The sequence below is a fragment of the Triticum dicoccoides genome, chromosome 2B (genome assembly GCF_002162155.2).
Source record: "Triticum dicoccoides isolate Atlit2015 ecotype Zavitan chromosome 2B, WEW_v2.0, whole genome shotgun sequence".
Classification (NCBI taxonomy): Eukaryota; Viridiplantae; Streptophyta; class Magnoliopsida; order Poales; family Poaceae; genus Triticum; species Triticum dicoccoides.
Window position 1 is genome coordinate 653,119,573 of NC_041383.1, and position 3,702 is coordinate 653,123,274.

The 3,702-nt window shown below is 45.5% G+C and overlaps 1 protein-coding gene across 1 annotated transcript; it reads right to left on the bottom strand.

Annotated features, from left to right (window-relative positions):
- Positions 1 to 1,981: 1,981 nt before the first annotated feature.
- Positions 1,982 to 3,254, bottom strand: LOC119368216 (late embryogenesis abundant protein 19-like). Its single transcript, XM_037633536.1, has 2 exons — positions 2,988 to 3,254; positions 1,982 to 2,883 (listed from the first exon to the last, which is right to left on the bottom strand). Exons 1-2 carry the CDS (start codon positions 3,159 to 3,161, stop codon positions 2,095 to 2,097), a joined length of 963 nt encoding a protein of 320 aa, XP_037489433.1. The 5' UTR covers positions 3,162 to 3,254; the 3' UTR covers positions 1,982 to 2,094.
- Positions 3,255 to 3,702: the final 448 nt, after the last annotated feature.

Consider the following 3,702-nt stretch of genomic DNA (forward strand, 5'->3'; position numbering starts at 1 on the left):
AATTTTTAGCATTTTGACCTGTAAAAAAAAAAGAAACAAGAAGTCAAACGCCAGATGTTACACTTAATTTTATTTTATTCACCGACAAACCACTGCTTAGCACGAAAATTGTCAAGCACACTTGTTACATTAACAAGATCATCTACACACTAAAACAGATTTTTTTTAATTGTTTTTCTTTATTTTATATGTATTGTTCATCCAACAGCATATACCCAGAGCCAAAACCGCCAGCCTAGAGCATAAACTCTCCTTCAGAAATACAGATGAAAATAACAGTGAAACCTGATGTACACCCTGCGGATAAAAAAGGTACGATAAGTGACTTCCAGTACATTGCCTTTTGTTTTGCGGGTGAAAAGAAAAAAGTAACAAACTGGAATTCACTTCTCATACATGTTTTGGTAGAGTGTACACCATGTTTTATTATTATCTTCTCCTGTATAATTATGCTCTCCGAAAAGAAAGGTACGAGAAATCAATTCCAGTTCGTTACTTTTCTCAGTTCTCGTGCCTTCTCTTTTTATTTTATTTCTCCATTTTTTGTGTGGTTACTGTCGGGTTTTGATTTTCTTCTGGTTTAGCATTTGATTCGTATTTGTTTTTTTCTGCGGGGGATTTCTATTTGTTTTTGTCTCACTTTTCCTTTTTCCATTTACTCAAGGAATAAGTTGCTCAAACAGCTTTGCACTGAAATTATTAAATTTTTGTGATCGCTTCCTAAATACAATTTTTTCTTCAGTTTTGTGAATGCTTCTAAAATTATTTAACATTTTCAGATCGTGATTGTTTTTAGAAATTGTGAGCATATTTTGGAATTTCTGAACATTTCTTTTAAACCATATATTTTTATATTATGGAAGAAAACTCATGAAAAGAAATTAAAAATCATGGAGCATACTTTTTGTGACTATAATATAAAAAAATTACTAACTTTTGTTTTCAAAGTATAAATAGGTTTGAAAATGTCTGTGTAACTTCAAGAATGTTTGTGCACTTTCAAAAACAATAAGCTGTTGTTTTTATAGGAAAAAGAAAACCTAGAAAGTAGAATTTAAAAAACTCCACTGAAATCCTATATATACTTAAATAGTGGACCCTCACTACCTCTAATTATGTCAAACACTTCCACCTCACTGTAAACATTTACTAATAGTATTATTCAACCCATGCAAACTAGCAAACCAAATGGGAGAATAGTGAAACCACACCTTAAACGCCCCCATGGTACCATTTCGAAAAAACAAATTTAAATGTTACAAAAAATTGAGAGTTTTTTAAGAAATGTGTCTACAACCCCTAAAAGTTTCAGCTTTAAATATGATATGCACATTGAGAAAGTAGAACAATGAATCCAGATGTGAGGTGTCAATTTTTTGTCTTTTTGTCACTATTAATATTAGATTTGTCATTATTTTTTATTTCTCAATGTGCATTTCGAATTTGGGTCTGATTTTTTAGGGGTTTGTGAACATTCACAAAAATATTCAGATGTTTTTGGAACATACAAAATTATTTTTTCAAAGTCACCTGATAGTTTGGGGTTTGTTAACACAAAAATGTAAATATGGAACTTGTTTACATTACAAAATAGTAGTTTCTGATTTTGATTATTTCTTTCATACATAATTTATCTGAGATTAATCTTGAAATTCTCTCCGCAACAGGAAATCATTTTTTTGTGTGTGGGGAAATCATCTTGTTAGAAAAGAAAACTGGAAGAGCGCTCGCTAAGCAACATCACCTTACGAACTTGCTCCCGTCCCACGAATTGCGAGATGATACATAATTTTTGTCGATGAGATAAAACTGAAGATCAATGGCAGCATCGCAGAGTTCCAAAGACAAAGACGACTAGTGATTCAACTAGTAGGAGACATCCTCAATCAGAGAGAGGAGACATTGCAGAGCTCAAAAGAAATCTTGTTTTTTCTACAAGATCGCTCCAATATTTTTATCTCGGGGGAGGCATCGGCGCATCTGTTTACCAAAGCATTATTCAACATGTAAACCGAAGAGGCTGAAAACTAAAATTCAACTCGAAACAGAGGCCAGTAGACGCGTGCAGATGTCAAGCCAGACAGCCATCTTCTTCTACGGCAAGCCGGCGCCCTTCTCCCTGGCCTGCCTCTTCCGCTCCTCCTGCGCGATCCTGTCCCTCTCCTTGGTCGCCGCCTCGACGTCGTCCCACGTCGAGTGCTCCTCCGCCGTGCTCTCTGAACCGACCTTCTCCTTCACCCCTTGCGCGGCTTCCTTTGTGGCTTCCCAGGCGCCCTGCGCCGCCTGCTTCGCCTTCTCGCCGAGCGCCTGCGCTGTCTCGGCCACCTTGCTCGCGCCCTCCTTGGTCATCTCCGCCACCTTCTCCCCGGCGCTCCTGGTGCCCTCCGCGGCCCTGTCCTTGGCCTCGCCGGCCTTGTCCATGGCGCCCTCCGCCACCTCCGCGGTCTTCTCCTTGGCCGCGCCCGCCGTCTCCTTGGCCTTGTCGATCGCCTGCCCCGTCGTCTCCTTGGCCCTCTCCTTCATTTCCCCCGCCTTGTCCGCGGCCTGGCTTGCCGTCTCCTTGGTCTCGTGCTTGGCCTTCTCCGTCATGCGGGAGGCCCTCTCTGCGGCTTCCTCCGCCGTCTCCTTGGCCCTATCCTTCATCTCCCCCGCCTTGTCCGCGGCCTGGCTTGCCGTCTCCTTGGTCTCGTGCTTCGCCTTGTCCGTCATGCGGGAGGCCTTCTCGGCGGCGTCCCCGGCCCTGCCCTTGGTCTCGTCGGCCATGCGCGACGCCTGGTCCTTCGCGCTCTCCTTGGCATGGCCGGTGGCGTCCTTGGCCTGCTCCGCCGCGCCCCTGTACTTGTCCTTGATCTCCCTCCGGTCGTCCGGCGAGTTGTTATACGCCTGCCGACGCACGAACCAAAGCCGGCGAGCACGCATGTCAGCATGCACCTCCAGAGAAAAATCGTGGCATGGCAGACGAGCCAAACTGAACTTCGTATACTTACCTGCGACGATCTCGGGGCGGTCTGCAAGCAGATGGGGCTCCAGTTCGCGGCATGCGGCCGGGGAGCGAGGAAGCAAGGCTTAGGAATGGCCTTCACGGCAGTGTTGCCGGTGAGCGCCGTGGCGCTGGCGACCCGCGCGCCTCCAAGAAGCATGGCGGCCATCAACCTGGACATGGATGTACTCTATCAGCACTGCTCGATCAGTCAATGCGGCGAAATCTTGAAAGCTTGGAATCTTGGATCAGTTGGCAACGACGGTGGTGTGTGTGAGCTTTGCGGTAAGGGAGAGGATGAGGCCGACCGGAGTGTTATAAGCTCGAGGTGGAGGCGAGGAAGGGGCAGAGGTGACACGTACGGGGACACGTTGCGGCTTGTGACGACACGTGGTGGCTCCGTGGAGTGTGCTGCTGTCCGTGACCCGTAGGCCGGAGTGCCGCGAACGGTCTGAAAGTTCTAGACCGTCTCTATGGCCATACAAGTGTGGTACGGACGTGGCCCTTGATCGAAGTTTATTCGCTCGTGCGCGCGGCAATGCCCACGTCTCATGCAAGTGCCCTACCGCGAAGATAGATTTTGCCAAGCGGCAGGCAGCGTCCCGAATCCTAAAACGAGCTCATGTTCCATTGCATAAATTCAGAAAAAGTTTACGTGATAAACGTTTGTGGAATGTATTTTATTCAGGTTCAAAAAAAGTTTTATTCTAAAGTAACAGGCT